Raw genomic sequence first — 22764 nt, 5'->3', positions numbered from 1 at the left:
TTTTCACAAAAATCTCATATAATAAAAACTATAAGAATAAGTGTTAAAATTATTATTTCCATTTCAGAGATGTGAATATGGTTTATTGTAATGATTTAACATAATTCTTACCCCAAATTCATATTTTTCTATTTACTCTTTTCCAGTTATAAATTATTGGTGGATTTCCTATATTTTGAGGAAATGAAAACAATTGTAAAAATGTATTTTTATTTTATTCAAGAAAAATATCGTTACCAAGATGGATTCAGGCAAGAGAAAATTTCATTGAAATGATAAGAAGACAGTGAACAAATTCTAGAAGGGGAGATGCCCTTCATGACTTTGGAAAGATGTTCCATTGATAGTTCACTGTAGTTGAACATCAGGTTTAAGACTTGGTTCTTGTCAAACTTGACAGCTGGTTATTCTGTAATTTCTGGAGAAATTCAAGCTTTAGTTTATTACAAAAATAAGATATGGGTGTAAATTATTTCTAAGTTCTGTGATTATTGTGATATTCTGAAGTTTTCTTACTAAAGATATCAAACCAGTTAATTCCCTAAGTATTGCATGTCTGGCACAATACTAGCTACTGCAGAGAGGAAAGAGGAAAGGGAAGAGAAGGTAGGGAAGGGAAGGGAAGGGACAAAAAGAGAGGAGTGGGGAGAGGAGAGGAGAGGAGAAAGGGAAGGAGGGTGGGAGGAAGGAAGGAAGGAAGATAAATTCCTATTCTTCAGTTTATAGTTTAGTTGTCAGGACAAAGGCATACACATGTTTAAAACTCTGAATATTTCTTTACAGCAATAAAAGTGCCATGGTGATTTGGAAATTTATGTTTGGTCTAATAAATGATCTGAAGTAGAGTAAGTAATAGCTATGGTGGTATGTAAAGAACTCTGGACCGCTAGTCAGAAAATTCCAAACAAATTCCAATTTTGCTATTGCAATTTGCTATTTGTCCTTGTTGAGTGGATATAATAATCATTATTAAGCATCTTCCATAAAGAAGGTATTTTGCTAACTTCTTTATATATATTAATTACCTTAACTCTAACATACCAAAGTAATAACCCTCAGATATTAGTGATTAAAACGACAACTTATTGATTTTCCCTGTAGAAAAATTCTATTTATGTTTTGAACTTTCTCATGGGTTCTTATATTCAAGAAGCTATAGAAGTCGAGTAAGTAGTCATTTAATGTTGGATAGGCCACTAATTTACTTATTTGCAGTATGATCGTTACTTCTCCCTGATTAATTGAGAGAAAAGGTAAGTAGAAAGTAGGAAAGAAAGTTTTCGTATTGTTCTTTTGTGTTCATACTAGCTTTCAGTGCCAGTGGAATATTTTATGCAATGGATAAACCTAATGGTTCAAAATGTTCTATTCTTTGAGGGCATGGAAAAATGGCTTCATGTTTGGTTTTTATTTCCTCAAGAAAATTTCCAAGGCTTGAATTAATTCTAAAAATCTTGTTTCAGCCTTACAAAGAGTCAGAGCACTTATTAAATGTGGCAACCTCTTCTAAATGTTCCCTTCAGTACAAAAAGCTCCATTAAGCCTGTATATTGTATATTTTTTCATTGCATGATGTGTGTATGTGTGTGCATGTGTGCTTTAATTTATGAAGCCAATTTAAATACTGCATATTAAAAAGCTGGCTATAAACCTCAATTTAATAGAGAAGAAATAATGTTTGGAAGTAATTTAAATCGTTTACTACACTACCAAATCTGAATGCCAGTGAGCTACAGTTTACCAATAACACACATGCTTTCTTAATGTTGCCTTATTTTGTTTTCAGAGGGTAACATAGAGAGAAGGCCAAAAATGGAAAAACAATTTTTTTTTGGCCAATCCAGAATTTCTGATCTCTATATACTTTGGCAACCATTAGGGAACTAAAAGATGCATAATTGAAAAAGAAATTAAAATGTTAGATTCAAAGACATAGTGCTTTGAATAAAAGCCCCAGATAATGTGAACTTGATAAGTTCATTAATTATAAATAAAATATCTAACATAAATGAGGAATTTTGTGACCTGTGAGACTAAAGAATTTTTGAATGCATCTAATATAATAAAATATTATAGGGAATTAATTTATAAACTAAATTATTAATCTATGGAAATTAGGTAATAGCATCTCACTTTTATTACACATTTTCAGTTACAGGATGCTGGGTGAGAGTCTTAGAACTTGAAGCTGAAATGGATTAGTTTACTGTTATTCATCTATTATTTACTCTTTATTAATTTATTCTTTGTGTAGATATCACGTGAAGCAGTATCTAGGAAGTAGTTTAGGAATGGAATGGAAACCTCTTATTTACATGGGAAGAAAACGTAAAGGCAAGGCAATTGTGATTATCTAGGTTCACAGGACATTTGTTTGTAGTCACCTGCCATTCAGTACCTAATTTAGGTGAACAGCAGCTTATGAATTTGAGAAGGAAGATAAATATCCTCTTTACTATATTTTGTTTTACTTCATTTACTGATACTACTAAATCAAATATATATTTGATTTTCTGGTAATGATATTTATATTTTTTCAAAGATTTTTCTTTGTACTGTTGTATAGAATTTTCATTATACTTTGTTGAGTGCAAGAACTATTGGTATTATATGAGTGTAGTATCGATTATTTTGAAACCATCAACAAACAAAAAATATAGGTAACCTAGGACAACACATAAATTCCTTGATACTATTTAAAGATATTACTATGAATTTTTGAATTAATTTAAACGTTACACTGTTTTTGAAACAATTACTCTAAAAAACTCATTGGCAACTTTCCCCAAATATAAAGCTTATATTCAACTACCAATTTTAATTTATAGGCAGTAAGCATTAGAGTTGTATTAGCATTCTACTGATTTTATCTTATGATTTTATTTCAATTGAAAATTAAGGGCACTACCAATCATAGTGAATAATGTTCACAGATACGTGTACCTGTGTTTTGTAGCTGAATTTATTTAAATTCACATTAAATACTTAGCTCCTGCCAAGCAGTTCCACATTCAACAATTATCCATACAAATGTTTCATTGTATTTGTTATATACTTATCAGTCTGGATAAAAAGATGGGTATTGTAACTTTCTGGGTATTTTACTGTGGCTAAAATTAATTAAGAAAGCACTAATGTTTTTAAAGCTATGAACAGAAAGTTACATAAGTCCTATGACCAAAATAAGAGCTTTCAAAAGTAATGTAAACATTTGCTTTTGTTTATAATATCATAAGTATTAAAATGTACAGAAATTATAAATATCTCAATTTATATCTTAATTTATAAACAGTGAACTATGTAATAAACATTATTGAGTTGTGATGGTAGTTTTTGTGATATAAAGATGAAACATACATAAACATGTCCTGTAGGTGGCTCATATTTTAGCAGACACAAGTAATTTCAACATAGCATGAGAATTGCTAAAACTTACTAACTTATCTCTTTATGTGTGTCTGCTCTGCTTTTGTTAGTTTTACCTCATTTACTCCTCTCAACAACCCTTTAAAGTCGGTTCTGTTACCATCTTCATTTTATCGGATTTGTAGCATTTGCCCATTTCTCTGGTGTAAATAGTCCTTCCATGGCGAATTTCAAGCTAAGTGTGATGTGATGGAACTTGAATTTGGAAAGTCTTGGGAGGAATATTTTTCCCCTACCAATTAGGACTGAGTAGCTCGCATTCCTCAAATAAACTGACAAAACACAACAGGAGAAGAGTTTAGTATACATGGGGGCTGCTCGGTTGTGAAAAGTGCATTGAATAGTAAGAGATAAAGATTTCTATACCACATTAACCAACTGGGGCCCAGTTTAGGGCTTCCAAGGGAAACTATGGGAGGTTCTGTTGGGCTATTTGGTGGTAATGTGCAGCTGGATTGCCACTTCTGGTGCTAATAAGGGTCAATCTTTTCCTGAGGAAGAAACTCCCTAGGAGAGGTATCCTTGGCAGCTGTTTTGGGGGGACACACTGCTTACGTTTAGGTAATGTTTGGTTTTTTTTCCCCCCTTTGGTTACTGATTAATCAGAAGTTTCCAGTTTCAAATAATTTTTGTATCATCATGGTTGTTAATTCTTTCAAGAATATATAAACACCATCAACTCTAGGGAGCCCTGGTGAAGTGGTTTTTGCACACAATTATATATGCCCCACTTCAAAATTGCCATTCTTCATGTGGTGAATTAAATTTTTTTAAAGCAAAGAAGTAAACAAAAAATCAAAACCTAAAGTTTCCTTTCACAGCTGTAATTTGTGCATAGTAAAGGAGATGACACTGTCAAAAGTTCAAAAATAAAGGAAATAAAATAATTGAATCAACAAAGTATCAATTAATAAGTTAATTCTGCACATACCAAAAAGACACTTGGTCAACCAGGAACACTCAAACCAAAACATGGAATGTAGTTCACAGGTATAGGGAACTTTTATAGTGAGAAGGCAGTTTATTCTTACACTGATAGATTATATTAGACTTTTATTAAATGGTAGGGAATTTTTTGGTGCTTACCTCATATCAATTTTGTGTATCTAGTTTAGTTTTGTTTATGATTTCCAGGGACAAAATCAAGAAATGACCCAGGTGTAGTTAGTCTTGCAAAATAAGCTAAATTGAGTCTTGTTTGTATAACTAAACTGTTTTTTGTCTACTCATGGTACTTTCAATGTTGATGTATTTGTTCTCAGTTTTAACACCTTCTGTAATCAGGATTTAGCTATTAGGACTAGATAGATTTTAGTAAATGCTTGTAAAGTTTTTTGAAAACTTGAGAGAGATTGGACAAGGGTGAAGTATGGGAAAACAGATAAACCATATATTACCCTATGAAGATTAATGTAATACAAGAAAACAATATTTAAACAATGGGTAGAGAGTTGAAGTAAATACAATAAAACCTTGGATTGCAAGTTACTTGTTCTGCGAGTGTTTTACAAGACGAGCTAACATTTCTAATAAATTTTAACTTTATAAACAAGCAGTGTCTTGCAATACAATTAATATGTGATGCCAAACATCACAGGATCACATACAAATTCATACAAGCTTTGGAATGCTTCCAAAATGAATTATGCTCACAAACCAAGGTTTAACTGTACTTTCTCTTTATTCTCTTCATTCCTTTGTCTGGTTGCCATGTTTCATGATTGGCAAAGTTGGTCTCAGGTGTATTTGCTTCGGAAGATGCAAAACTTACTGTCCTCTTTGAGACGGCTTATGAAAGAATAGTTTGATGAGGAATTTTGGCTTTCGGGTAGCATAAACTAAATGGTGCCCATTTTTACAACCACATGCTTCATGTTACAGAGTATCCCATAGAACAGAAGCAGGTATCCTTCCTGCTTCTCCACACAATTCTCTGACCACTGTCTTCTTTGCCTCCCTAATAAATCTTGGCTTGAAGCCCACACCATTAGATGATGCCACTCTTTATTATAGTCTCCGTTATACCTTCATCACAGTCCTTCCTCTATTCTTTGAAGTTTATAGATCCTTATTCATTTTTACTGTTTCCAGTATTGCTCCTAAAATAATCCTGAATTATATAAATTGCTACCTTACCTTGGCATGTCAGCTCCTTGAACCCCTGATTTTTCCAGGATTTTGTTCTCTGTTATATCTCACCCAGCATATCCAAGTGTTTACCTGACATCTCTACTATAATGTCCAACTGAAATTTAAAACTTAACTTGACTAAACTGACTTACTGATTGTTTTTCACCTCTGTAAGGGCAGAACGATTTTCCCTTCTTCCCCTCTAGGTTTTTGGGCAGTCTAATGATTAAATTGACATAAGACAGAATAACATGAAAAATACAAATTTAATTTCATATGTAGCAAAGCCCTAAAGATGTGAGACCCAAGCACAGGTAGCTCACTTGAGGCTTATATGCCGTCCTGGGCTAAGGAATGTGGTAGGACCTGGGGCCTCAAAGCGCAGGAGGATAATTCACAGGATAATAAGAAGAATAGATGTTTGGTAATTAGATGTTTGCCCCAACATATAGATAGGTCTTTCAGATAAAAAGTTATCACTGGTAAGAGCTCTTTTTCTGAGCCATGCCCCTTCTCAATTATTTTAGGTAGTTAAGATAGAGGTAAAAGTTTTCTCAAGTCTCCTGGGTCTTGATTGCCTTCAGCTCCAGGTAATCCACGTGCTCAACTGGCATATTTTAGGGTCACATGTTCTAGTCCCCCTCACTTCAAATATGTTATTGATGCAGCTTTTTTCCTATGCCAGTAAATTCCTACTCAGTTCTTCTGTTTGCAGAGGAAACAACCTTAGAAATTACCTCTGAGTCTATTTCCCTTATAGCCCATATCCAAAAAATAAGGAAATTTGATCATTCTACCTTTAAAATATACATAGTCTTCAAGCAGTTTTCACCACCCACATGGATAAAAACCTTATCGAAACGATCATCTCTCAAGATATTACAATCACCTAACGGGTCTTTCACTTTCCACATTAAACTTTCTACAGTCTTTTAGTCTAGTTTTTGCTATATTCATTAATAGTGAGTAACCAAGTACAGTCCATACTTAAGAGGAGGGGATTTATGCAATAGTGCACACACTAAAGCAGGTATCTTTGGAGTCCATTCTATAAGGTGCCTACCTAAGGCAGCATATCCAGTTTTAAGTACTGAGCCTGGAACTCAGAATTTAAAGCCTGAAACTCACTAGCCATCTGAAGCAGACAAAGAATTTGTCTTTCAGTTTGAAAGCTACAAACATTGTCAAGCCTACCAACACTTAAAAAGCCCAATAATAGAAGATGTTCTTTCCTTCAAGTTCATAGTATACCAGCCTAATCTGCTAATGAAAAGCTCTTCTGTATAGTTTAAGGTAACCAGCAAAAGCTTTCAACTCCTGAGGCCCTGGCATCTGTGTTTTGGCTGAGTCTGCACATGACCTTTGTCTTTCTGAGGCTGTTGAGACCAAGAGGCTTTGCTGAGGTCCATTCATCCCACAGGTCATCACTTAAGACTCATAGGGATCTAAACATAGCTCCTTATCTATAGAAAAAACCCTCCATACGCTGAAGACAGCTTTTCAGATTAAATTCTTATGTTCTGGGCTTAAAGCTCTTACTTAGACTTAGCAGGGCTGCCTGGGTGGCTCATTCAGTTAAGCATCTGACTCTTGAATTTAGCTCAGGTCATGTAATCACAGTTTGTGAGATGGAGCCCTGAATCTAGCTCTCCACTGACAGTACAGAGCCTGCTTGGGACTATTGTTCTTTCCCTCTGTGTCTGTCCCTCTCCTGCTCACATGCTCGCTCACGCTCTCTCTCTCTCTCTCTCTCTCAAAATAAATTAAAAATTATTTTAAAAAATCTATGAAACATTAAAAAAAACTTAGCATCTCTTAGCCTATTGTATAGCTGTTGAACAGAACACACGTGTTCTGAGGGCACCTCGGTGGTTCAGTCAGTAAAGGTTCCAACTTCAGCTCAGGTCATGATCTCATGGGTCATGGGTTTTAGCCCCGCATCAGGCTCTGTGCTGACAGCTCGGAGTCTGGAGCCTGCTTTGGATTCTATGTTTCCCTCTCTCTCTGCCCCTCCCCAACTTGCACTCTGTTTCTCTCTCTCTCAAAAATAAATAAATGTTAAAAAAAAAAAATTAAAAAAAAGAACACGTGTTCTCCATGCCATCCTGCTACAAAAGAAAGAGGAATGAACCAAGCCAACCACACCTAGTTCATCCATCCAAATTTATCAATAAGAAAAAGTGAACCTTTCTTTGCTAGGCAGAAAGGCTGAGAGTACAACACTATTAGACTTCCTTCTACATGAAAAGAAATACCAGGAATGAGAACAAGTGTTTCCCTCAAACTTTAAACTTTTTCAAGTATTTTATTTGCTTTATAATTTTGTTTACTGTGAAGAAAAGTCAGCATAATTATATATATATATATCAATCTTTGTTTTTTTGATTTAATTATGTTTATGTTTTAAAAATCCTCCTCATTCTAGGTAATTGATAGAGATAATATTTACTAATATTTTCTTCAAGTACTTTTTTTTTTAGGTTTAACATTTTAATCCATTTAGGGTCTATTTGAATGACATTTAAGATATATTTTCGCCTGATAGTAACCAATTGGTAAATTGTAGCCTATTAAATAACCTGATATATTTCTCTTTGCCTATTGAAGGTACATTAAATTTAGAACTATGAAACTTCTGAAATAGAAGTATAAATCAGTATGTTACCCTTAGAGGAAAATTTCATAACTAATGTAAAGTACAGCCAAGGATATATACATGTCCTTTAACTGAGACTTTATATTTCTATAAATATTCTAAAAAGAAGTAATCAGAACTATTTTAAGAATGTTATCATAACATTAATTGTAAAGAAATAAAATGGTGGTGCACCTGTGTGGCTCAGTCAGTTGGGCTTCTGACTCTTGATTTTGACTCAGGTCAGGATCTCACAGTTGTGGATTGAACCCTGTGTCAGGCTCCATGCTCACCTTGGGATTCTCTCTCTCCCTCTCTCTGCCCCTTTCCCGCTCCTGCACATACGCACTCTCTCTCTATATCATTCAATCATCAATCAACCAATAAAAATTAAAATAAAAAAATAATGAGATTAGTAATTGGAATTGATCACAAGATCAGAATAGAGATAAGAGCAGAGCAAACTCAGCAAGGCCAGGTTACTGTTAGAATGTTGCTTCTCTCAACTATCTTGGACAATTGACATAAAGCAAAAAAATATTTTTAAAAGCCGTAATTTTTAAAATCTCTCCGATTTTAAGAAGGGAAACTTCAGGGGTGCCTGGATGGCTCAGTCGGTTAAGTGTCTGACTTCGGCTCAGGCGATGATCTCACAGTTCATGGGTTCAAGCCCTGCATTGGGCTCTGTGCTGACAGCTAGCTCACAGCCTGAAGCCTGCTTTGGATTCTGTGTCTCCCTCTCTCTCTGACCCTCCCCTACTCATGCTGTCTCTCTCTCAGAAATGAATAAAAAATTAAAAAATATTTTAAAAAATAAGGAGAACTTCAACCAGAACTTTCACTTACCTTGTGAATCTGTACTAAAAGCCTTTGGAAGCAGAGAATACATAATGAGAAAGTAGAAAAACACTCTTAAACTCAGGGGGATGTGTAAGCAGATAGCGTCTCCATACAACTCATTTTGGGAATATCATACAGAATTATAGTTGAGTGTACTTTAGATCCGTAATTCCACACCTGAAAAATTATTTTATAGATAAAGAAATTATAATATAAAATTAAAACCAGCTCTCTTTATAATAGCAAAAGAGTGAGAAAGTAACACTGTTTAGCTATACTGTCATAGATCCATAAAATGGAATAATATATAGCTATATAAAAGAATGAGCATTCTCATTATGTACAAATACATGGTAATTTGAAAAATGCAAGTTGAAGAACTGCATGCAAAACACGTTATTCTATATGTATAAAGGAAAAAAACTCATTGTATATCTGTGTGTGTGTGTGTGTGTGTGTGTGTGTGCAGTTGAACTTGAGCAACATAGGTTTGAATTCATGGGTCCACTTGCACATGGAATGTTTTACTATAAAGTATTGTAAGTGTATATTTCCTTATGATTTTAAATAATGTTTTTTATAGCTTACTTTATTATAAAAATACAGTACATAGTACATATAACATACAAAATACATTAATCAACTCTTTATTCCATAAGGTTTCTAGTCAATGGTAGGCTGTTAGTTAAATTTTTGGCAGAGTCCGATGTTATATGCAGGTTTCCAACTGCACAGGGGTCAGTACCCCTAATTTCAAGAGTCAACTGTAATGTAAATATGTGTGTGGGTATTTCTATTACGTATATATAATGTATACATATATAAAACATATATACAAGGTTATACAATAAATTGGTAAAATTAAGGGCCTCTGATGACTAGGTACTGAGAGTAGAATAAGAACATTTTCCTGGAAAAAATGTTGCACCATTTAAATTTTGATTATATGAATGTGTCACCTAGTGAAATCTAAATTAAAAAATGATATATATATGCTAAATTTTAAAAATATGTATGAATAGATTTTTATATATAGACAATTTTAACCAAATCTCATGAATGTCCAAATTTAAATATAAGTACTCTGAGACCCCCCCAATTTAGAAAATAATTTAATACATTATTTTGCTGTCTCATAAACATTGCTTACTTCCCAGCTAAGAAAAAGGAGGATCCGGGGTGCCTGGGTGGCTCAGTTGGTTGAGCATCTGACTTCAGCTCAGGTCATGATCTCACAGCTCTTGGGTTCAAGCCCCACATCGGGCTCTGTGCTGACACCCCAGAACCTGAAGTCTGCTTCAGATTCTGTGTTTCCTTCTCTCTGCCTCTCCCACTCTCATGTTCTCTCTCTCTCTCCAAAATAAATACAAACATTTTATATTAAAAAAATAAATAAATAAAGTAGGATCCTGATTCCCTACTTCGCTTGTGCCAGCCAATTCCAAATTTTAGCTTCTATTGTATGTAGCTTCCCAAGCATAGTAAGCACTGTGTGAATAAATAAGCATATCCCTATATAAGAAAGGATGCTTAAATGTTAGCCACACTGTTTTCTGAAAATTATTTAGCTATGTGGAACTGAAATGTTAGTGTATCAGATATGTACTTAGGACTCAGTTGCTTTTTCTCCATTTATGGGATTGACTCTGTGTTGGATTTGTTCCTCGGGATATACCATCCACTTGGTGGTCTCTAATAATTCAGGAAGAAACACATTCTCTGATCATCGCAGCATTAGCTGAATCAGAGTATCTCTTCTCAAAATTCCAGCACAGCTCCTATATTTGAGTTTCCTTTAAATGACTTGGCTCATGTGCCTTGTCTTTTTGTGTCCAGTAGAACAGTTGGGCCAGGCCTTAGCTATATGCTCACATCTATTTTAAGGATATTGAATAAGCAGTACTCCAAACAAATGGATTCAAAATTTAGGAGAAATCACTCCCCAAAGGAAAAATTAAAACAACAGAATATTTTAATATTCTCGTGCATTTTTAAGTATAATTTTAGAACTGTAAGAATGCATGCTCAAATTAGAGCTAACACATTTAGGTAAACATTTAATTTTATTAGGTCTAGAGAATTACCTTATAAAATTTACCCTAATGGCTTAAAAAAGTAAAATATTTCACTTATGCTCAGACCTGTTTATGCACTCAACAAATTTGAGCCCAATTGATCATGTTTCACTTCAAAATATTCTTATAAATAAACTTTAATCTCATAGGACAGATCCATTAATTATTCTTTCAGGGGAGGTATAATTAATGGCTCTGTACTATAGAATTATGGCATTCAGTAAATATTAATAATGCAAACTCATTCTACCAAGAACCTTAAGAGTGCCCAAACAAATAGATCATTTTATATGGCTGAAGCTTTCCTTCAACATTCCTGTAGGGAACATGAAAGCAAGAAAAACAATTTAACATCAGCTTTTCATTGAGGTCTTCATAGAAAATTAAAGATTCTTTGGTGCAGCTGTTACTCATCCCCAAAAAATAGTGTGTCAAAAATCATTTTTATAAAAGTGATAAAAGCCCTAATGAAAGTTTAGAAGTTATGAGTACAATGACAGTCATGTATTATTATCCTAAAAAGCCTGTTTATATTTCTAATGAAGAATAATTTTAAATATTTTTTTTTATTTTAAAAGTTTTATATTTATAGAAAAGTTGCAGAGGTAGTAGAGTACCCCATATACCCCTCATTAAGTTCCTATTGTTATCTTCCTACCTCAGCAGAGTACATTTGTCACAACTAAGAACCAATATGGGTGCATTACTATTAACTAAACTTAGCAATTTATTCAGATATTACTAGTGTTCCCTAATATCCTTTTCGCTATTACAGGATTGTATCCAGGATACAACATTATATTTAATCATCATGTCTCCCTAATGACATGATCTGTGATAGTTTTCAGACTTTCCTTGTTCTTTATGACCTTGACTTTGGTTAGATTTTCTGCAGAATAACCTTCAATTTGGGTTTGTCTGATGTTTTTCTCATAATTAGACTGAGGTCATTGGTTTTGGGGAGGGGGCAAAATACCCCTGTTATCATATTGTATTCTCTTATCCACATGGTGTTAACCTTTATCACCTGAATGAGGTCATGTTTGCTGATTTCTACACTATAAAGTTACCTTTCCCCTTTTATACTCTCCTTTTTGGAGTTAACTCACTAAACACAGCCTGGGGGTTGGATGTGCAATGGGGTGTAAGTTCCACATCCTGAGGAGAGAGAATGTCTGCATAAATTATTTGAAATTCTTTTGTAAGAGAGATTTGTCTTTTCTCCCCAATTATTTATTCATTCAGTTCCTTACTTATTTATATATGAATTCATGATTTTTTAAATTTTGTTTTATCCTTTGAGTTATACTCCAATACTATTATTTATTTGTTGCTCCAATCATTCCAGCTTTGGGAGCTCTTTCATGTTGGCTTGTCTCTTTGACATATCCCATCCTTTTGTCTTTTGAGCATTTCCTTACTTCCTGGAACAACTAGATAGTCTAGAATCATCTAGTACATCCTTTGCCCCATCCCAGGAATCAGCAATTTCTCCAAGGAGGCATGGTTCTTTTATTAGAAGAAACTAATATCTAAGCAGTGGGCATTAATAAAGAATATTTTACTTAATAAAATTAGCATGTTTTTTTCCAGTATCAAAATACAATGTAGGAAAATGCAATATGTCTTATATAATAAAAACATTATCAATACTTGTAAAAAATTATCTCATTTTCATGGATAAAAAGTAACTACCTGAGTGCTTGGCTGGCTCAGTAGGTAGAGCATGGGACTCTTAATCCTGGGGTTGTGAGACTGAGTCCCATGTAAAGATTACTTTAAAAATAATTTAAAAAAAAAATAAAATGCATTATAAAAAAAAAAAAAAGAAAAGAAAAAACCTTCCAAGGTGCCTGGGTTGCTCTTTTGGTTAAGGGTCTGACTCCCCCTCAGGTCATGATTTCATGGTTCGTGAATTGAGCCCTGCTTCACACTCTGTGCTAACTGCCCAGAGCCTGGAGACTGCTTCAAATTCTGTGTCTCCCTCTCTCTCTCCCCCTTCTCTGCTCATGCACTATCTTGCTCTCTCAAAATAATTAAACACTAAACCATTGTTTAAGTTAAATAAAACTCCCTAATTTATGAATTGATGAAGAAATTTCCAAAACTGAATTTTAATTTAATTTTTAAAAATATTAAATTTATATATTTTGAATAGGGAGCAAGAAGGACAGGGCAGAGAGAGAAGGAGAGATAGAGAAACCCAAGCAGGCTCCAGACCATCAGCACAGACCCTGATGTAGGGCTCAAACCCATAAACCACAAAATCATGATCTTGAGTCAAAACCTAGAGTCAGGTGTGTAACAAACTGAACCACCAGGCACTCCTGAATTTTTATTTTTACGTTATTATATAAATGAATGACTTGATAATTATATAACCATCTATACTATCAAATATAGATCATTTCTGAATCAGCTGAGAGTTCATTATTTCATGTCAAAAGAAAGAACAGTACTATGTTTTTTAAGCCAATTATAGTGAATTCATCTTTTAAATAATAAATAAAATAGAAGCTTAAAGAAGATATGACATTCAAAGTATCAACATTCTTTTCTGGTTTAGTAAGCATTAATGAATGATGTCTCTTATTCTTTAATCTTTCCATTTCTATGATATGATAACAGTATAATGAGTTAAAGCCTTCAACTGTATACTTTGGTCATTAACAGATGAGCAGTGTCAGTTGATAGTGATTAGATTTTCTAGCCAAACCTTTTAATCACTGTTTATAATAACAGATAATATAACATTCCTCTAAATTGTGGTCTGAAATTTAATCTGGGAGAAAGTTGTTATTATTGCAACAAAATGTTTCTTTCATTATTGGGTAAGAATACCCAGTATTAGTTGTAAATCCTACTTTTCATTTTCTGGATTTTTAAAAGTAGAAATACTGTTTTAATATACTTATATTTTGTTTTGTTGTTATTGCTGTTTTAAAGTTTTTTTTTTTTACTTTATTTTTGAGAAGGAAGGAGGGAGAAAGAGAGAGAGAGAAAGAAAGGAAGAGAGAGAATGGGGTGGGAGGCAGAAGGAGAGGGAGAAAAAGAATCCCGAGCAGACCCTGCACTGTTAGCACAGAACCCAACGTAGGGCTCTGTCTCACAAACTGAGATCATGATCTGAGCTAAAATCAAGAGTCATATGCTCAACCAAGTGAGCCACCCAGACACCCCTACTTATATTTTGTGTATTTTTGTATTTAGTTTTTTAATGTTTTTATTTATTTCTGAGAGAAAGAGAGAGAAAGAGAGAGACAGCATGAGCAGGGGAGGATCAGAGAGAGAGGAAGATACATAATCCGAAACAGGCTCCAGGCTCTGAGATAGCCGTCAGCACAGAGTCCGACGTGGGGTTCGAACCCACGAACGATGAGATCATGACCTGAGCTGAAGTCGGATGCTCAACTGACTGAGCCATCCAGGTGCCCCTGTATTTATTTATTCTTATCAATAGTAACTTCTAGTAATTCTGCATCAGTGTCGATAGTCAATGGAGATATTAGGTTGGTAGTCAGAGCTGGTACCAGATACTGGAGTCGGAAGATTGCATTGAGGTCATTTATTTGCTACTTCTGGCCTCTTCGTAAGTTATCCTTGATAATTTATATTTAGGAGTTATCTCATAGGACCTTAGGAAAGTTCTAGTCAGCATCCTGCCATTGTTTTTCCTCTTGTGTCATAATTCTTAATATGTCACAGTAGCATGGTATTTGCAAAATTTCTCTAGGTGTTTAAATAGTTTTTTATTCCATGGAGAAATTTGAACAAGAGGGGCATATTGCTCATCTTATCTCTTAGAATTCTATTTAAAATAGAATAGCTCTTTCTATTTCTACTTGTGTCCTCTTTTTTTCCTCAAAGATGAGTCAACTCAGTCTCCGAGATGATAGACGCATTGCTTTTCTTGCCATTTCTATTTTCCTTCCCACCTAAGACTTTCTCTCTCCTTCCCAATTCCTCTGCCCAGGAAGTTCCATAATCACCCACTCTGTTGAGAGTCTCATATATTAATTTATAATTTTCAGTATTTTAGCAAAGATTTCCTCTTTTCCCTCCACAAACTCACAAGCAGATAATATCTCCACATTTTTGCTTATTGTAATTAAACTATGTGAAGCCACTTAATTGTCAGATTCCTACCAAATGAGTGAGACTGGCTAAATGCTTGGGGTAACTCACTAAATACAAATTAATATTTGTGGAACTCTTTTGCTAGATTGTATAGAAGCATTAATGTTATTTGATGTTTGTTGTACAGTAAGAAATTGCAAAAGCATTTTCAAAGATTAGAATCCTAACTATGCTGTTTCTAGGCTATGATATTTGAACTGAAAGATTGGTAGCAGAAAACATAATTAAGAAAAATATTTGTGAACTTGAGGTTATACAAGATCTCTTAGGTGAACCACCAAATGTATAAACCATAATAAAACAAACAGAAAGACAAATAAGATGGAAAGTTTGGTTCTTTTGAAAGCAGTTATTAAGAAAGCAAGGAAATAAGCCACAAACTGAGTGAAAATATTTATAATAAACATATACAACAAAAGACTTATGTCAAAATAACCCACTCAAAAAGAAGAATATACAAAATAGTTTAAAGGACTCTTCATAAAACAAGATATACTAATGGTCAACAAGCACATGAAAAGATAAGATATTCAACGTCCTTAGTTATCTATGGAAATGAAAGTTAAAACCACAATGAGCTACCATTGTGGCTAAAGTTAAAAACAGAAAAAGACTAATAATACCAATATTAGTGAGATAGTGCAAATTGAAGTGCCATGTATTTGAAGTGCCTTTTTAGAATATTTGTCAGGTTGTTATTAAATTGGCATAATAATTGATATAAATTTACCAACGGACCTAGGCAATTTCACTGTTAGGTATTTATCCAAGAAAAATGAAAATGTATGTCCACAAAAAATATATATACAAATGTTCAGCATGGCTAATAGTTCCAGCCTAGAAGTAATTCAAACTGTACCAACAAGTGTCTGAGTAAACAATTTATGGTTTACCATTAAACACTACCTGACATTTAAAAGGGTGGATCCTGAAGCATGCAACAGCATGACAGGATGAAGTTCAAAATGATTTTGCTGAATGAGAGGCACTGGGTGCAAAAGAGTTCTTAAATACATTTCCATTTAAGTGATATTCTAAGGAAGGCAGAACTAACCTATAGTGATACATCAGTGTTGCCAGGGACCAGGAAAGGGGTGCCACTGGAATGTGAAGGAGCATAAGAGAACATTTTGAGTTGATGAAAATGTTCTAGATCTTGATTTTGGTAGTAGTTTACACATGTAAATACATTTGGCAAAAGTCACCTAACTGTATACTTTAAAATTTCCTATTTAGCATAGGTATATTATACTTCAAAAAAGTTGATTTAAAGAAAAAGATAAATTGGAGGTGAGGGATGAGGGAGTTTGTAAATTTAGATTTATATAATGGAAATGGCAACAACAAAGGGAATAGTTTCTTCAAACCAAGATGAGTAGAAATAATTCTGGAGAAAAATATGCATGAGAAGAGGGTGATATTCACTAAAATATCTTTGATAGTCTCACAGGTAAACATTTGTCTAGATTTTATTATTAAACTTAAAGGTCACACTTAACGTTAAGCCCAATTTGGAGAAAAATAAAAAAAAGAACTTAGTATATATGCAATAGAAATAGAAGACTGGGAGATCTACCAATTTGGGTAGACAAAACATTTTAAGTATAGGAAAAATATTAAGTTCATACTTTTTAATCAGCCTAGTGTTGGAAAGAAGCAGTTATCTATTGGACTTAGAACCAGAAAATCAGGTTTTTAGGACCCTTGTTAGAATTAGTATAGACGTCTTATGACCTCTTATGCACCTCTATGCCTTGTGCAGTCTGTACTGGGTCGGGAAGGCGAAGTGCGTTAAATGAGAATTGGAAGATTTTTGTTGTTGGAATGGTTTGCTTATTTTACAGAATAATTCTGTATTCCATAGATAGTCATTTTCACATTATTGAGAACCAGCCATTTCCAGAGGCTCTGAAATATATCAATAGCAGATGAAGCCATCATTCCAACAAAATATTTTATGAAGAAAATTATGAATGAACATACACCTTTAACTTTTAAAAACTTCAAAGTAACTTATGAAATACTTTCTTAATTTGTATGTATGTATTCAATTGCATTGGTATTGTTATCATTAAATGAAAGAGTAATTAATTAAAGTATGAAGTATGGATACGATTTATATCTGAGAGGTTTACCATAGTATCAGATACACTATCTAAAAGTGTAAGTAGATTGGAATGGCACTTAAATTACAGACCACTGAAATGCAAATGGGAAATAATAAGCTAAAAATGATACAGTTATTCTATTTTTTGCCATGTATTTTTCAACTTGATAATTAAGTGCAGTATGACAGATGTTATATAAGATTGATTTGTATTTTTAAAACATTTTTTCTCAAGATTCCCTAAGAGCAGCAGAATTAAAGTGTCATACTATAAGATGGATTTGAAGTTAAAGCAGGAACACAGTTTTCTCTAAGAATGACATTCAGAGAATCAAGGTTAGATGATGCAAATTTTGGAGTCTGCTTTCCAACAGTGCTTAGAATGACACATTTTATTTCCGGGAAGTTGTGGGAGACCTCAACCCTGAGAGAAGCTAACCATGAAGCTTGATTTTCACATATATTCTTATGGAAGTTCAAAAATCTTCTGCAAGAATGTGATACAGGCTTTTAAATTTTCACAACTGAATGTCATCTTTGTCTTCTGAATATGATTTTAAAGGGCATGATACTTTAATATGCTTTGCAGAATATCAGTAGTTCAGGAAAATACCAGATAATTCAACTATACACGAACTGTGTTATATTACTCGCTTAATTTTTCATGAAGTAATCCCACTTGAAGGATATTTAAAATGTGTCCAATTTACAGTACACATGAGTCATATGAATTGGAAACAATCTCTAAGATTGTAGTAGTTGAATTACTACTCTAAGAACTGTAGTAGTTGCAGCATCTTGTCTTTGAATATGTTCTTTTTTGGAATTTAAGTTGGCCTAACTTGTCTCCTTATTCCCTTTTCACAATCAAAATGAATCTATTCTTTTGCTTTAATCTTTACTACAAAATGTTCTGTATTTGAGTGCATGCACAGTTGGTAACCAAGGTGGAACACTTGCTGTGCTTTTTTTTTCAGCTTTTTGCTTATCTACTTAAATGGAAGAATTACCCCGACAGAGTGAGTTAAGGGTATAGTAACATCACTTGTGTTGCTGCCTATTATCAGTATTTTTTCATTCTTTTAGAAAAAACTAATGATAAGCTTCTAACCCATACTTTTGTTTTTAAGCTAATTTATTTTTTTAACTTTTTTAATTTTTTTTTTTTTTAATTTATTTCTGAGAGAGGGAGAGAGAGACAGCAAGAGCAGGGGAGGGTCAGAGACAGAATGAGGCACAGAATCTGAACAGGCTCCAGGCTGTGAACTAGCTGTCAGCACAGAGCCCAATGTGGGGCTCGAATCCATGAACCGTGAGATCATGACATGAGCCGAAGTAGGACGCTTAACCAATTGAGCCACCCAGGCTCCCCTAGGCTAATTTATTTTTTAAGAAATTTTAATTGATTATATTTTTACAGGACTAGAAGAACAACATTAGCAACTTCCAATAATTTTCTTTATTCATACATTTTTAAATTATTTTGTTTAGTAGGATATAAGAAAGATTTTTAAATAACAGAGGCTATAATTATGGGGATTAAAAAATTTAATATTTCTTGATTTTGCCTTGTATATCGATGACAAATACAGTTTTCATAATGAATAAAATCTAGATTAATTATTTAAGCCTTGATAAAATAAAAGTGAAAATAATTTGAAAACTAGCATTTAAAAATCAGCCTGAAAGACATCAAAATAGCAACAATAATAAATCATCACAGATGTAGTGTAACTTTAAAAAAAGAAAAAGGTATAAATCTAAAATAAACAAATATAATTTTAAATACTGTCCTGTCACAAAAAATGATCATTGTATTTAATAAAATGCATTTGAAATGTATATTAAGAAGTGATAATAGGCTACTTTTTCAGATAACTCTTTCTAAATAAGGAATGATTCACTATATAACAATAATTCAAATTTTTCTACACCCATATTTGTCTTTTATATGAAGAGGGATTTGATTTTAAACTAGGAATTACACAAATAACTACCTAAATGTATCTTTTTTTTAATGTTTATTTTTTTAGTTTGAGAGAGAGCATGTGGCGCTTGAGAGGTCCCATGAGCTGGGGAGGGGCAGAGAGAGAATCCCAAGCCGGTTCCCTCCTTTGTCAGCTCAGAACCCAACATGGGGCTGAATCTCAGGCACCAGGGAGATCATGACCTGCGCTGAAATCAAGAGTGGGGGGCTTTAACTGAGCATCCAGATGCCCCATCCAAAATATGTCTTTTTAATTCAATTGTGTTTTCCTTGCAGAGTGCAGATATGAGCCCAGCAAGTAGCACCACTTCACTTCCTGTTAGTCCTCTTACTGAAGAGCCATTGCCTTTCAAGGTAAAAAACAAAACAAAACTTTTGTTATTTTTACTATGATTAAATAATTATTTTACTGCAGTAAAATACTTCATGGTATAAATGATAAGGTGAACTGCTTTAATATGTAATGATCTAATTTCAAATGGTAAAATCTTTGTTTTTGTTTTCTTGTTATTTTGGTTGATAAATGAACAAAAAGGTTTGGAGTAAAAGTTAATACTTTCTAGAATACATTATTTGCCTTGCACGTAAGAAATAGTGTTTTCTTTATAATAGTTTGATGTCACATGAATTAGAGGTTTCAAATCCTTTGTGTATCTTAATTTAAGCAATAAATTTAGAGTGAATTATCTAGCCCTCATTGAGTGGTTAAATTTTCATTAGCCGGTTAAATTTTCATTGATGACTCTAGGTCATAATTGAGTAACTACGCAATCTTTACAAATAATGATCAAAATAGAAAACATAAGTATGGAATCATTCCCCTGACACATTATATTTAAAAAAAAAAAAACATTTAAGTAAATATGTAAATAGGTACTTAAGCAGTGTGGTTAGTAGAATTCTTCAGTTTGGGAGACTATATGCATCATAAGTAAGACATCATTTTCTTGTTTTGCTGTTTAAGATTTGATTATCTCTTTAAATCAAAGCTTGCAGATCAGCTCTTTTATGTTTGTTTCAGGGATGTTTGAATTTCATCAAAATTATTATAAATAAAGACAATTCTTTTTTTTTTTTTTTGCTGAGCATTTTATTTTTTATTTATTTTATTTAATTAATTTATTTATTTATTTACAAATAGTTTATTGTCAAATTAGTTTCCACATAACACTCAGTGCTCATCCCCACAAGTGTCCTCCTCCATGCCCATCCCCCCCCCCCCCCCCCCCCCATCAGTCCTCAGTTTTTGTCAGCATTCTAGAGTCTCTCATGGTTTGCCTCTCTCCCTTTCCCCCACCATTTCCGCCCTTCTTCTCCCCCTTGTTCCTCCATCAAGTTCCTCCTAATCCTCCTATACGTGCAAACATATGATATTTGTCCTTCTCTGCCTGACTTATTTCGCTCAGCATAACACCCTCAAGGTCCATCCATGTTGCTACACATGGCCAGATTTCATTGTTTCTCATTGCCATGTAGTATTCCATGGTATAGATAAACCACATCTTCTTGATCCATTCTTCTTTTGATGGACACTTAGGCTAATAAAGACAATTCTTAAGATTGTGGCAAAAACACTTGGAAGGTTGTGATGATGCACTTACATGCAATAGTTTCAGTTTAATTTGGTTTAAAGACAGGTAGATGTACATTTTGGGATTTACTATGATTTTCATGATTTTTGGATTTTATCATAAAATTGTTATTATTGTGGGGTGTTTTTCTCTCTCATGTGAAAAGTATAACTTATTCAACTTCGTGTTGCTTATACCTAGCACAGTGGCTGGCATTGATTTCCATACAATCAATATTTGCTGTATTGTTAAAATGAAAAAATAGAAAGCTTGACAATAAACTATTTGTACAAAAAAAAAGAGGTAAAAAATCTAAAAAAAATAATAGAAAGCTATGAATTTTGTTGTGTTTCTAGTTTTCTAATTTTAGATGCTTTGTATCTTAATGATAGACGATAATAATTGTTAAAAGGTTTTATATCAGAGAATGGTTAAATACTGAATAATATTCTGATTACATTATTTATTGAGAAATCTTTATTATTCTACAACAAAGGAGAAAATACTAACACTTCAAAGTTTAATGTTACTTAATGTTACCATCTTATGGTATATGGGACAAAATTTTAAAGAAGAATCATATCTTTAACAAGATTTTAATTGAATTCTCAAAGCATTACTAGAAACCATTTTCTCTCTTTAATATATTGATAACGACTATACTCCTTGAAAATTAATGTATTTTTTAATGGAGGGAAAGAAAAGGTCAGATATATTCCAAAATGTGCTGACACAAAGCTAATATAAATATGGTTATTTTAGTTGGTTTCGATGACTGCTTCTAAGAAATCAATAATATTCCCATGTTAATGTCTGTAAGTGGTTTTATAAGCAATTAAAACTTGTGAGCACTTATAATATATAATATTAACTTTTGGTAGCCAAAGAAGTTATAGTGCCTCTTAATTTACTTCTTTTGTGAAAGGAATATTATATATATTGTTTCATCATATATAAAAATATCACACTAGTATTTAAAAGTATCTAAAATTAGAGTTTGAAATTATGAAAGCTCCTGCATTTGCTTATTCACCACTATTCTCATCATTCCCTATTGTAGTCATGTCTGGCCAAGAAAGCATTTGAATGTTCCCTTCATAGAAAAAGATGTTATGATATATACAATTCTCTACATATACTACAGTAAACTCACAGACTTCCCAGTCACACTCTTGGTGCTGAGATATTTCTAGGATTCCAGGTTTCTATGATTGTGCAGACAACCATTATGGATATATATTTGGAAATAATAGGCAAATGTATAATCTCTATTTTTTTTAAATAAAGCATTCAGGGTCACCTACACAAGTGGTATGTTACTTACCACAACATCATTATTGAAGGACCAAGGTAGGAGTAAGATTTTATCAAATAACCATAGTAGAATCATAAAATTTCAAGATCACTGATCTGAGAGTTTGATTTGCGGAAAAAGGAGAGAGAGAGAAGACTGCTTAACTATAAATACAATGTTTATGTTTCTTTTTATAGAATAACATTGAACCAAGTTGACATTGGTAACTTTGATATGTCCATTCTACTCTATTCTACCTTTTTCCCTCTGCCATTCTTTATTTCTCTCAACCATCTAATTACTTCCAATCTACCCTACCTCCTTTCTTGGCTCGGATAGATATTCCACGCCTAATGCTTTGGAGGTCACCAAATAATACTGTTCTTTCATAAGATGATCCTTTTAATTTATTTTGTACATACACAATTATAAGCAGCCTCAGTGCATTTCTGGAACCAACAGTCTTAAAGCTGAAGCTGACTCACTGTTCCTGATCCCTCCATAATAGTACACATCATTATGGGCCATGTTCCTTTTGTCAACCTCACTTATTCCATATTTA

General features: G+C 33.3%; 1 protein-coding gene across 2 annotated transcripts in view; it reads left to right on the top strand.

Annotated features, from left to right (window-relative positions):
• The window catches only part of CCSER1 (coiled-coil serine rich protein 1), a 667442-nt gene that overhangs the window by 474786 nt on the left and 169892 nt on the right, over window positions 1-22764 (top strand). For both annotated transcript variants that reach the window (XM_039245368.1, XM_039245369.1), the window contains exon 7: window positions 19614-19691. In XM_039245368.1, coding sequence (XP_039101299.1) covers window positions 19614-19691 — 78 coding nt within the window. The remainder of the gene's footprint in view (window positions 1-19613; window positions 19692-22764) is intronic.

Source organism: Hyaena hyaena, unplaced genomic scaffold, assembly GCF_003009895.1.
Source record: "Hyaena hyaena isolate Hyena2069 unplaced genomic scaffold, ASM300989v1 scaffold_255, whole genome shotgun sequence".
NCBI lineage: Eukaryota > Metazoa > Chordata > Mammalia > Carnivora > Hyaenidae > Hyaena > Hyaena hyaena.
The sequence above is the reverse complement of the archived record's forward strand: the minus strand, read 5'-3'. Positions and strand labels throughout refer to the sequence as shown.